At 36.7% G+C, this 12563-nt stretch overlaps 1 protein-coding gene across 1 annotated transcript in view; it reads right to left on the bottom strand.

Annotated features, from left to right (window-relative positions):
• Positions 1-2612: 2612 nt before the first annotated feature.
• LOC126162889 (F-box/SPRY domain-containing protein 1) overlaps positions 2613-12563 on the bottom strand; it is a 74833-nt gene continuing 64882 nt past the window's right edge. The window contains exons 2-3 of the mRNA XM_049919689.1: positions 10726-10816; positions 2613-4708 (exon numbers count right to left, since the gene is read on the bottom strand). Of these exons, the coding sequence (XP_049775646.1) occupies positions 4614-4708; positions 10726-10816 (186 nt within the window). The 3' untranslated portion in view covers positions 2613-4613. The remainder of the gene's footprint in view (positions 4709-10725; positions 10817-12563) is intronic.

The raw sequence follows: 12563 nt of genomic DNA, 5'->3' as shown, positions 1-12563 counted from the left end.
TAGAAGAGCACTTGGCAGTATATAAGCACATATAATATGATAAATGGCAAAGCTTTCTGATGAAGTCCTTGATTCAGAGTGACAACATGCACACACAGTCACTACAGCCCCAAATGGGGCAAATAGTGATGATCTGATTAGTGTATGACGTGGGAAAACTGAATGGGCAAGGTTGGGATGAGAGAGAAGCAGCAGAGTGTGGTGATATGTCAGAGTGAAACATGTACATACATGCAGGTAGATGGCTGCCACAAAAGAAGGGAGACAGTGGACAGGGTAGGGGGTTGCTAGAAAGAATGCTAAGAAGATTGTGGTATGGGAGTGTTAAGGATTTAGAATAAGAGATGGAAATAGGGAAAGGGAGATAGAGGAGGATGGGGTGACATACACATTGAGGAAAGAGTGACACTTCAGGATAGGTGTTGGTAGTATCAGATTGTGAATGCCAACAAAACTGGCTTTCCAGTTTGTGATATGCAAATGTGTCTGTTTCTCTGCAGAACATTGCAAGTTGGGTGAAAGTTGTGTAGGTGAGAAGAGGAGTCAGATTAGAAACTGTTCTATGTTTTTGAAGATATGGCAGGTAATTAAAAGAAATTGAGATGATGGGTGACAAACTGTATGTGATAACTTTAGTCTCTATAGAGGAAAAGTAGTAACAAAAAGCAAGGATATGAGAAATGGAAGAAACTGAAACAAATATCTGCTCCAGTTATTAGGATCGTGCGAGAATAGAAGCAAAGAAGCTCCTTATGGTCTCACATGAGGAGTATTTAACGAATGCACTAAAACTTTTCAGTAGAATTAACTCTGTCATCATGTGTTCACTATGTGGTGCATGGAAATACTACTTCTATTCCTCAAGCTAGCTGAATGCATTTTGGATTTTGTTGATGAAGCACTGTTCTGAAAAATAAGTTACTTTTTGTCTCAGTAACATTTTCATCAATCATGTGCTGATTTTAACAGCTGTGTATGCATAAGAAATTCAAACAATGAACTGTAGGAGAGCAAATATTAAAGGAGCATTATCTAAGCTGAATGACTACATTGTGCAGTCGACATGGCAAATGAAAACAACATACATAATGGTTTGTAACTAATGACTTATGCTGAACTAGTACAGTTTACATTCAAATATTTAAGACACCCACAAAGTGAGTTATCACTGCACTTATTACAAATATTTGGGTTTGTGGTTTTGTAAGAGGAAATATAAATAATCAAATAAATTTATGGTATCCTAGGGTTTAAGTATTGTTAGTCATTTATTTTTTAAGGTTTAGGTTTACTCAGTAGGAAAGTTTAAAATGAAGACATGTAATTCAGTATTACAAAGAGTAGTTGCATTTTCAGACCTGATACATAATAAAATCCCAGTAGCACGGTATAGCAGCAAGGTGCTAGAAAAACCTAAACAAAATGGCTCAGTCCACTGATAAAGTGGAATATGTACAAGAGGTTGTCATCAAGTTTTAACTACCACCTTGAAAATATAAATTTGCATAGTTAATTTTTTGTTTGTTTGCCAATAACAGTGATTGCCCCATGCCACAGTACCAAAGCATGCTGATAGAGGAGCCAAAACAATATGCACAGCCCATCTCCACTTTATCAATGGGCTACACCATTTGGTTTTGGCACCTCTAGTGGATGACTATGGTGCTGTGGCTTGGGAATTTCAGTGTGTTATAAGACTGCAGACATTAAACTGCAAACTAATAAAGCATGAATTACATAATTTTATTTTTTCTAGGTAATAACCAAAACTTAATGACTACCCCCAAATATAATAAAGTCTTTAAACACAGCAAAAAATATGTGGATGGGAATGCTTGAGAGATGGTGGTAGGGGAGACTCAGAATGCTAAACATTGCAGCTGTATCTATTTACTGTACCCAATCCTCCTTTATTCATTCACAGAGAAGAATTTTCCTTTATGTCTGAGGAAGTTGCTTTCATTCCTTTTAATGTTGGTTGCCTAAACGGTAGTAGTCACTTTCAGAACTTTAAAACAGAAGTGTCACATAAGTGTTCAGATGATGTAGAAAAACTGTGTGTGTGTGTGTGTGTGTGTGTGTGTGTGTGTGTGTGTGTGTGTGTGTGTGTCACTCGTGTTGGTAGAGAGAGAGAGAGAGAGAGAGAGAGAGAGACAAATTAACCAAAATAGGAATATCATAATTTTATACTAAAATAGGATCACTTTTTAATATAAAGTGATGTCACAGGAAATCATAGTCTTTGTATGATATATGTGACACCTAATCTTGCCTTAAGTAATCACATTCTTTTTACAAGAAAATTATTACCAGCAGAAACACACACATAAGAAACATAATCTCACAGATAACAAACGATTGTTAAGTATAACGCACTTCCGATCTGTTCTTTATGCTGATAATTATGAGTCATAAATAATGGTACAGGGCAAGGCTAGAATAATGCAACACATGGCTTATTATATTTTTTCTCATTATTATGTAATAATTACCACTATGAAAACATAATTTATATTTTAAACATGGCTGAAATATAGAGAAAGTTACTTTAATTCTCTTTTTATCATTGTCTAGCCAGCTGTTATGTCACTATCAGCACATAAAATTTAAGCGCCACAAGCATGTAACTAACATCAAAGAATACGAAAACTGGGTGTGAGGTACACATGTGAGCAGCAAAGAGGAAAACAAATTAAAAACAATGGGACTGCATTCCTTTTTTTCCCAGAAATAGGATCACCTTATATTAAAAAGTGATGTCAGCGGAATTCATGGTCTTTATATATTTGTGATAGCCTAGCTCACCTTAAGTCATCACATTCTTTTACATTTTTCATAGTTAACAACTAACAATAAAACCAGCTATAAAATTACAATAGTTCAGTGTAATTTATATAAAAAACTTATAACTGCATACACATACCTCGGGTCAAATCAATTGTGGATACAGTAACCTAATATATAACCGAATGAGGGCCAGATCATGATGTCAACAACATTTTGTCAAAATTTTAAGACAGTAATGAAGTGCCCAAGATGTTCAATTTATAGACTTCACCAGTTACTGATATTGTAAGCTTTGCTTGATGTTCACAAACAGTACATAAAGACAAATAATACTTGAATTTGAATATGTGTATCTGCTAGAGTATTAGAAAGAAATGTATGTATATGAAGTATTCTGTGGCTAAACATATTCGCTCTCATCCAAAAAAATTGCTCCATATTGTAACCAAATATTCTCATAACTTTTGTAAAATAAACCAAACATGTTACACAACTGGATTTAGCAGACAATTTACAACAAAAATAATGTGCTTCAGAACTGGCCCCTATCCCACTTAATTTCAATTATTTATCTGGATCTGCCATGTGGAAATATATGGATAAAAAGAACGAAATTTTAAGCACTAATTTGTATCAACACTGAGAATAATGGTAACAGAGTGGAGCAAAAATTAATACAAATATTATAAGCCAATTCCTATGTTATAAAAAGCACCAAGTTTCAGTGTTCTTAAAAATGAATAGTTGTGTGTCTTCAAGAATTTGATTTACAGACATGAAAAAGGAGAATAATTCCATTTACAGTGAACATCTCTACATGGAAGCACGGGATTAAATTAACATAACCAATCACATAATATCTATGAAATCTGACAGAAAGGAAGGAAAAATATATTCATCTCATACTCCACAGGCATAAGAATATGTGCATATGGCACCGAGTAACATTTTTAAGTACAATATATTTACATTAAGCATGGGTAAATAAATACGACATATCATCAAATTCTACTACTCTTCTTCCTTCAAAATTTACAATTTATTGTAAAACATTTAATATATTCCCTGAAAAGTGTGCTGCTGCTGAAAACTGAAGCTCTTTTCTGCAATAACAGGTATTATCTTTTTATCACTGAGTGTCTTGTATTTGTAAATCCTTGAATAGTGAGTTGTAAATTCTGTTATGTGACCTATCCTAATAACATATTACTCATATGGCCTGCAAAGAAAGAATTTCAAGTGCAGAGATATTTTGTACCATGAATATGACTTGAAAAATACACTTACTACACTAAATCACAGACAATAATATAACAATAACAAATTTAAAACAAACCTATTAATACTGGCAGCTTTATGAACACTGTGATTTATGCTGATGTCCCTGCGTTATTACACTAAACATTCTGGGGGACTCACCATGTGATACGCACACACACACATAACAAAATAAAACAAAACATTCTATAATACAATGTGTTAGGAGGATGATGATGATGATGCGTTGTTGTGGTTCTGTAAAATGAACTGACAAAGTTCTACTGCACTGAGACAATAAATTTTCATACAATAGTCATGTTTTGTTTCTAAAATTGCCAGATTCAACATAGAGTGTAAGTAAAATACCTGGAGTGCATTTTGTCAAATGCAAATGACCTGTTGAAAAAACTTCATACTTTACATCACTGTCACCAGAATTTACAACATTATTGTTCACAGCTGATTACTCTTGAGAGTTACAAACAGTTGTTTAGTGACTGAATCATGGTGGGAAACATCAACATATCTCTGGTTCCTCTGAGAGATTGAGTCACATTAACTATGTGTTAGCCATCCAAAGGCGGTCCCAGGTAGACCATGGAAACTTCAGTGTTCCCATACACTGCAGACACCGAAGGATATAGTCTTTTATCTGGGAGACCTGTCAACAAATCAAGAATGTCAAAATGAAAGAATTTACTGCTGAAATAGTCACAAGCATTATTTATGTGCATGTCAAGCATAAAAATGCTTCTTGAGGATAAAGTGCTTGTGCTACACCAACAAACCGAGAATTAATTGCACAACAGCTATGAAATATCTACCTATATCAAAGTTAGTGTACAAATTTGGAGCAGTCCAATAGACAGAAGCAACTACTTGGGGCATCAAACAACACAAGTCACGACTTGGGGCATCAGGTTGAGCGGCGCACCAGAGATGCCCCTAGTGCAAAATTTGTACACAGGGTGCATCACAATTAGTAGTGAAATAAATAAATAAATAAATAAATAAATGCTCGCTAAATTTTGATTTATTTTAAAGTTCTTGTACCAAGACCATAATGAATGTATTGGGAGGGAGGGCGGGAAGGGTAGTGGAGGTGACTAATGATGTTTCTTTTGTGGAACAAATGTTCTCAAAATGGCCCTGGCTTGCAGTCACATCTTTCAAAGATGAAGGTGACTTCAATTACTTTTGTATTCTAATTACCTAGCAGAAACATTCTATAGATCATAATCAGGCTATCTCATTATAATGCAGAACATGTCTGCCTAGGATATCCTTCAGCAGTCAGCAGTGAAACGATATCCTATGATGTCACAGACGGTTGGTTTCTTATCAAAGTCCTAGTTAAGCATTGAGCTCAAAGTCTTGCCAACATAGCTAATGGGAGCAATATTGCGGCTGTTTTCGTGTTTCCATGTTTTAATAAGGAGAATTATGATAGTTTCCTATCAAACATTGTGCCCTGTCTCACTGCTTAAATTAAAAAGAGCAGAGCATCTAATGCCTTATAACTGACACTGGCATTAGAGAAGGGGCACAAGCTCAGACTTGGAAAGGATGGGGAAGGAAATTGACCAAGTAATTTTGTATGGAACCATCCTGGCAACCAACTTAATGATTTAGGAAAACCATAGAACATCTGCATTTCTGTGAACAGATGAGGCTTCGAAGCCCACTCCTCTCAAAAGCATGTCACAGTGCCAGCTTGCTCTGTGTTTTCTTTTGCCTTCCTGTGAAGAGGAAGGGCAGTTGTAAACTTCAACAATGATGTAACCACAACTCCAACTGCTCTTTTTATACAGCTCTGTGATGACAGAAACCTAGTTCAGGCTAGCAGGGCAGGTAATTTTACTGAAATTCTTGGACACTGTTGGAGGGGTTGTCATCTGGAACCCTCTGGAGAGGACCATTCTTCATTACACTAGTTCTAAGTATCTCCCAGGTATATTTTGCTAACTGAAATGCTGCATAGTTCTCTGCAACTGAGTTGTGCTTGAAACCTGCCAGTGTGACATGCCTGTCTTACATCAGTGAGTGCCACTCTTCATTCCATCCAGAAACAGGTTGCTTCTGATGCTGGCCTGAAAACTTTGGCACAGATGCACTGAGTCATACGCATTCACTGTATGCTCCAACCATTCCTGTACACTAGTCAACTGGCTGTGCCTGAACAGAAAGATAAAGGATCCAAATTGACAGAATTAATATTTCACTCTTCAGTAGAGTGTACACTGTTGCATAACTTCCTCACAGATTATTAATGTGTGCCAAACTGGAACTTTGATCTGAAACCTTGTCATTCAGGGGCACTCTTTGACTGACTGAGCAATCCAGGCATGACTCATGACCCAACTTCACAAATTTACTAATCCCAAATACCTTGGTGGGTGCTATTCAGGTGGTTCTTTTCATGGACTTTTCACTTTCACAGGTATGTCCAAATAGGGAAGATATCAATGAAGAGCAGGCCTTTAGCAGTTTCTTACTGATAAGTATCTGGAATTATGGATGATGGGCATAATAAGATACTGAGCATACAGAGCAATCCCGTAGCAGCATTAGACATATATCTCTTCTAATTAACTGAGCTTCACTGAACACTGTGTGCACTAAAACTGTCACAAATCTGAAATTGTCGAGGAGTTTCATGATGTGGTTGTTGAGAGTTTCAGTGTCTAGGCCTTTATGTGCTGGCAGCAACAAGGAACATATAATTGCCCTACATGGTACATTCAGTTGAAAAGAAACTGCCCACCAGCTACTGATGAAGATGACATGTATGAGCAATTATTTCTTCATAGTAGGCAGGGTGCCACAGCCATGAATTTGTTGAATACTGGTGACAGTTTTTCCACCGAGGCTTTATTTAGTAAGACCACTTCTTAGCTACACAACTAACTTCAGCTTAAAAAGCCATTTTTGAGTGTTTACCTGTATAAAAAAGCACACTAAATTACCATTGCAAAAAGAGAAAGCAATGGTGTAAATGTATCATAACTGAAAATTAGTTACCCAGAACTAAGTGCCATATGCATGAAAATGTGATGTGCTACTTTTTATGATAGTTAACATCACATATCTGTGATGTTTTGACATGTAGTCAGTGCACTTAACTTAGTCAATGTTACATCTTTGCGCATCTTCTCGCATCTTAAGTGCACCAACTATTATATTGTTTGAATTTGCTACCATTTTCATGCATATGGCACCTTGCTCTGTGTAACTTCTCTATTACAAGGGTTGGAACTTTAATGGTGGCAACTATTTATTTACAGCTCGTACAAAATAGATACGCCTTTCAAAGTGTTTTTGGCCTTCGAAGTAGTCACCAGCATTGGGTATAGCCCGTTGCCAGCGATGTAGAAGTTGTAGGATACTCTTAGCAGTGCCAGTTGTGTTGACAGTTTGAGCGGTGCAGTCTATTGCCCGACGAATTTGTAGTAGTTATGAAGTGAATGCCGTGAAGTGTTTCCTTCAGTTTAAAAATCGAGCTGAACTTACGAGGGCTTAAGTCAGGGGAGTGCAGTAGGTGGTATAGTACTTAGCAGCCCCATCAGTCAAACAAATCAGTAACAGCTTGCACTGTACGTGCTTGAGCACTTTTTATCTCCTTCCTCCCAGTGTTTGCCTAACAATCATCATTAGTCTTTACCACGCGTATTTCTCGATGACTATTTTGATTTATCATTAATCTGAGCAGAGTTTATGAGAAGACTAAGTTAGCACCTGCTGCTTTGCATGGTCTGCACTGGTTTTATCTTTCTTTGTTCAAATTTTTATGTTGTTCATGAACTGCAACAACTTCTAAACTTTTCATGCTAAATAAGTTCATAGAAGCAGCGTCTGTGCAGAAAGTACTTCTGACCAAAATGCGATTCTGGTAGCTGGAGTCAGAGGTTTTGTTAATCGTGCTTTTTGTACTCTTGTTGTGGTATTTACATCGAAACTTAATCCCCTAATACATATTTCTTTATATCCAACCAGTAAGTGAAACACTAATTTTCATATATTTACCTTTAAACATGTTTAATGTAATAAAATATTTTCTTAAAAAATTTTCATCCCTTTTTTTACCCCCTTAGTGGTTGAATTTACAAAAATGCTTAAACACGTATATATATTTTATTTCTGACTGAGAAACCATATACCAATTATTGTAGTTCTAGCTTCAAAATTGCCTTAATAATGACATTTTTCAAAAAGCCTTTCGCCCCTATTTCACCTCCTTAGGAGCACAATTTCAAACAATCCCTTCTTAAACGATGCCTACATTATAAGATCCACACCCTCTCCTAATTTTCGGTTTTTATTCTTAGCAGTTTGTGTTGGGCGTTGATGAGTTGATGAATAAGTCTGGCCCTATTCCATCCCCTTAGAGGTAGAAACAAGTATTTTTTCGATTTCTAAATGAGAAGACAAATATCTGTTGTCATAGATACTGGTATAGCTTTCAAAATGCTTTCACACTCATACTTTCATAAAACAGTTCACCTCCCTATTTCACCCCCTTAGGGGTTTAGTATCAAAAAACAGTGAAATGTGTACTTTATTATTTCTACAAAAGAAGGCAAATGCAAATTTACATAGATTTGTCTTCAAAAAATGCTTGCTTAACGAAATATTTCCATAAAAAATTCCATCGCCTATTTCTCCTCCACATGAGCTCAATTTCAGTGAAACATGTGGTTTTTATTTCCAACCAAGAAGCCAAATTCAAATTTTCATAGATTTACCATTAATAATGCTTTCATAAGACTCCCCTTTAGGGGCTGAGTTTCCGAACCCACTGGAACACATTTTATTTTATTTATAACTGTTCCAAAAACACTGAAACACATGTTTTCTATTTTTAACTGGGATTCAAGTACCAATTTTCATGAAATATTTTAGTACTTCTTTGATAATGATTTTTTCAAAAAACTTTCACCCACAGTTGCACCCCTGTAAGGGTACTTAACTGATCTATTGTCATAGAGATTCAGATCATTCTATGCACTGTGTAAGGGCACTAGTGTCCAAAATCAAAGCAACAAACTGCTACTTCCCCATCCTGTATCTAATTCACAATGTAATCATACAGACTGTCAACAGATGTCATTACGATCGTGTTCTGCATGGAGACTGCATTCCAATCAATGGACAACTATGCCAGCAATGACATCACGGGGACTATCAAGCTGGGTAATGTTTGCAAGGTATTCCCACATCCACAATCGCTGTGTACACAGTCACAGACAGTACAGTATTCCACAGAGAAGATAACTATGTACACACTTGCTTTGGAGGGCCATAGGAGGAATGGAAGCAGGAGAGTCACAAACTGATACAGCCCGATAGCTTAATGTGAATTGTTCTGTTGCTTCTTGGATCAGGTGACAGTTTAGAGAGACTGAAACTGTACCCCAATGACCAGGACAGGGCCAACCATATGTGACGCCTGAAAGAGTGGACCATTATTTGGCTATAAGGACACGACAGTACCAACTTAGTACTGCAACTGGCATCTGACCTTGCAGTATCCCCTGGACGTGTTATATTGAGGCAAATGGTGTACAGAAGGCTTCAGCAGAGTGACCTTTACTGTTGGAGACCTACTGTCTGTTTACCTCTGGCGTATTTTCACAGACGGGAACGTCTGAAGTGGAGCCATCAACGTGCCACCTCGACCTTCGAACGGTGGTCCAATGTTCTTTTCACAGATGAGTCTCGATTTGGTCTGGAGAGTGATTCCTGACAGATTTGCATCTGAAGGGCACGTGGAATATGATTTTGGGACCCAAACATTGTGGAAAGAGATCAATATTGAGGAGGATCCCTAATGGTGTGGGCAGGGATTATGTTCACCACTTGAAAAACTTTTCATGATATTGTACACATGAATCAGCAAGGTTTAACTACTGTCAAGTACCATGAGATCTTGGGATCTCAGGCGAGGCTGCTGCGAGTTGCTGTGGGCCCAGACTTCATATCAATGTAAGATGATTGTTGATCTCATTGAGCGTGGGTGACTGATATCTTTTTGGAAATGGAAGACATTGCACTCGTGGTGTGATGCGCTTGCTCTCCTGATTTGGATCCCATAGAGAACGTCTGGGAGGCACTACAGAGAGGGGTTGCATCATGTCAGCAACCATCAAACCATCAACCACTCTCTATGCCTTTTGAGCAGCTCTGCAGGATGAAGGGCATTATTGCCTCAACATGAGATTGATCACATCATTCACAGCATGTCCCATCAAAGTCAGGCCTGTACTGGTGCCAGATGTAGTAACACCTCATATTGAGCACATTAACCAGTTGACGGAATGTGTGGGAAAATCCATTAAGTTGGCAAAAACGAAGAACATTTTTGTCTACTATTATGCAAGTTGCATTTGATTACCTACTGCATTCTTTACAATTTTTCTATGTTAGTATCACCTGTTTATACTGTTTTCTGGCAAAATAAGAACAACCTTGCAAAATTTCCAATTGTTGTTTTAATTTTGTACACCAGTGTCTAATGTCACTAGCGTACTACACAGTAGAAAGTTATAATTGAGTTACCAGTACATGGCATTGTAATTAATCACACTCAAAAAGTCAAGAACTTAATACACAAACATTTTCAAAGGTATGCAAAGTAGATAATTGTAGACAAATGTAAGCAGTAATGCAAACATCACTTACCTCTGAAAGCAACACCAAGGAACTCATAATTTTTTTCGAATGACAATGTATTATCATCACAATCGAGTATAACTCTTATTCTTTCGCCAACCTAAGACAAAACAAATAGAAACAGTAGTTAAGATTTGAGGATCACAAATCTACATATCTGTGTGGTAATGACATATCAGTAATTTCATGTGTAACTTAAAACAATGATGATACCTATCAATGATAGGAACATTATGAAATTTAGCTTCTGCTTATTACCAAACTGATTCTGTTCTGAAGCAAAACAAAACGTGAGATGGACATATGGATAATGTGCTCAACCTTTGCAATACAAGTTGTGATTGGAAATGACAACAAAGTTAAACCAAATTACATTTAGAACATTCGTTTGTTTCCATTTGGACATTACATCATAAAGAAAAAACAAACAACTGGAGAAGCAGTAGCACCCTAAAGAAATACCAAAATGTGGTACAAATTTCTGGCTGGAATCAGTCCCAATCACTTTAGCTTTCAGTTTCTTTACAACATCAATCACAACATTTTACATTAAAAGTACATTCATAAGCTTGTATAGCTCCTCTTTTTGTCTTGGTTATCTCTTTTGCTGTTTGGCTAGTTGCTTATGCGATATCTACCAACACTACCATATTTTTCTTAAAAAGTTATTTTCCCCTTACATTTTTGTAATCATACATTTTATTTGTACTATTACTTCTGACCTACCTTTTTGCAACTCTATAAGCACACTTTAAGGGGTGCGGGGAGGGAGAGAGAACACCCATACTATTAGTAACATAAAATACTCATTACTTTCAATAAAAGTAATGATTAGTGATTAACTGGTACACTGACTGCTCATCTGTGTCAGAGACATCAATGTCTACCTATTCTTCTCAAAACAAACTGTGATCGTGTTAGATACTGAATGTGGACATTTGATCAAATTTTCCAGTTCATTGCAGATCTAAAAAGAAAAACAAATAATACTAATTTCAGATCTAGACATGACATGCCTCAGTCAAGTTGTGAAATTTGTTTCAAATGCTCCCAATGTCACAAAGTGAAAATAACTATTTTCTTGGCAGAAAGATGGTAAAATCTCGTTGTCCAGCACGTCCAGCACCTCAATGTAACTGTTCTGATACAAGATGAATGTCACCTCAACCAAAGGACTGACTTTCATGTAATTTAAACATCCATGAAATGTCACAGTCTCCCCCATATTTTGCTGCTCCTAATTTGTTGTCTTCCTCTAAAGTTTTCAGAAGTTTACGGTAAACTTGTCAATGTGTATCATTCACACTTTATCATGATTGTGATTTGTTTAATCAAATAGTGCATTTCCAGCCCACTGTTCCTGTTCTCTAAAACCAGGCAACTTTGTAGACAGAAGTGAATAAGGACTTCACTCTCACAACTGTGCACCAAATAATCTCCTAATAAAATTTTCTTAGTTCCTACATCACTGAGGTGTGGACTTTTCCTTACAAGCTGTTACACATATTGGACATATTTACAGTTGTGGTATATTGTAAGCATATTGTGGTCAGAAACCTAATGTTAATTTCATGTGACTAGAAAGTTTCCAATGCCATCAAACCAAAAATGTATCATACAGTGATACACGAGCGGATATGTGTAAATTCTGCTGTATGAATTTTAATTTGTCCAAAGGCAGTCACCCCTTTCTTGACATTTCCTCTCAAATTTTGCATTTTCACACAACAAACGAGAGAGGCATTGTGCTACACTGCCTCCATGGAGACTGAATACTAATTTACAATCAACAAGTCTTTGATTCTCCTTTACCACTCCCTAATTGTTGCTCCTATTTCTTAAGAAGA

The sequence above is a fragment of the Schistocerca cancellata genome, chromosome 2 (genome assembly GCF_023864275.1).
Source record: "Schistocerca cancellata isolate TAMUIC-IGC-003103 chromosome 2, iqSchCanc2.1, whole genome shotgun sequence".
NCBI classification, from domain to species: domain Eukaryota; kingdom Metazoa; phylum Arthropoda; class Insecta; order Orthoptera; family Acrididae; genus Schistocerca; species Schistocerca cancellata.
This window is presented reverse-complemented; position numbering and strand designations above follow the sequence as displayed.